Genomic DNA, 1017 nt, shown 5'->3' on the forward strand with positions numbered 1-1017 from the left:
CAAAACATAAAGAGGATGGCTAAGTGAAGTAGGCGGTGTAAAAGGCGGTGTAAAAGGCGGTGTATAAAACGGTGGGCAGGAGATAGGTTACAGTTCTTGGAGCAAACAGAGCTTGGATATGTAGCTAACTTACCTAAGTAGGCGGTGTGCTAGGCGATGGGTGGGAAGACTGATACTGTCGTAGGCTAATTAGGAAGGCGGTGAACTGTCCTTCACTGTCTGACGTATCTTATGATTGCTTGATTCAGGGCCCAGGAGTCCGTCAGGACTCCTGGGCTATTGTACGGCCCACCGCAGGTTACGTATCCTGAGTTGGGGTATAGTCAGGTTATGGATTTTGTGGAGGATGTATGGAAAGATGAAGGGGATGAGCTGAGGAGTCCCAAGGTGCGCGGGTACCCCAAGGAAAGGGCGCCTCCACGGTTCTGAGTTGGGGAAACGTGCGCCTTGGCACCTGGCGAAGCCAAAGCATGGCGACATCACAACTTTGGGGGGCTGAAAACTCTAGATTGCTGATACTGACAACATGGCCCGCAATGCCCGTTTTGGCGAACATTTGATCTTATCAGCGTTTGCGCACAATGACTTAGAAATTAGTACTCCAGTCAAACGACGGTGCCAGCGACGGCGCCATCTCTACCTCGGTTCCGCGCGAGATTCCGGGATGCCCATGTTTTGGACCAGATTACGTTCGAAACTAAGGAAATTGAAGGACGCTCTCTCTTCAGTCGTTACCGTAGACCTTCGGTCATATGACCGATGCCTACTACCACGAGCTTGCTTCCGGCCGGGGCGAATCAGGTTCCTGAGCTACCTGCGAATGGAGTGTCTGACTCTGGGTGTGTGGTAGCGTTACCTGTTGTTCTAGCCGCTGAGTACATTCGAGCACGGGAAGGCCACTGACAACTGTACAAAGATGCCACCAAGCTCCATACACCCATGTGGCAACGGAGGCCGTCTATGACATTGGAGATGCAATAGTTACCGGTATACCTGCTATATGCATGGGGTGTCGCC

General features: G+C 52.0%; 1 protein-coding gene across 1 annotated transcript; it reads right to left on the reverse strand.

Moving 5' to 3' along the window:
- On the reverse strand, positions 1-800 carry N656DRAFT_785812 (uncharacterized protein). Its single transcript, XM_064816462.1, is given in 2 exon segments — positions 1-42; positions 55-800. 1 exon segment carries the CDS (start codon positions 554-556, stop codon positions 329-331), a length of 228 nt encoding a protein of 75 aa, XP_064664553.1. The 5' UTR covers positions 557-800; the 3' UTR covers positions 1-42; positions 55-328.
- Between the last annotated feature and the right edge of the window lie 217 nt (positions 801-1017).

This window comes from Canariomyces notabilis, assembly GCF_033297395.1.
Source record: "Canariomyces notabilis strain CBS 508.74 unplaced genomic scaffold N656scaffold_61, whole genome shotgun sequence".
In the NCBI taxonomy this organism is placed as follows: Eukaryota; Fungi; Ascomycota; class Sordariomycetes; order Sordariales; family Chaetomiaceae; genus Canariomyces; species Canariomyces notabilis.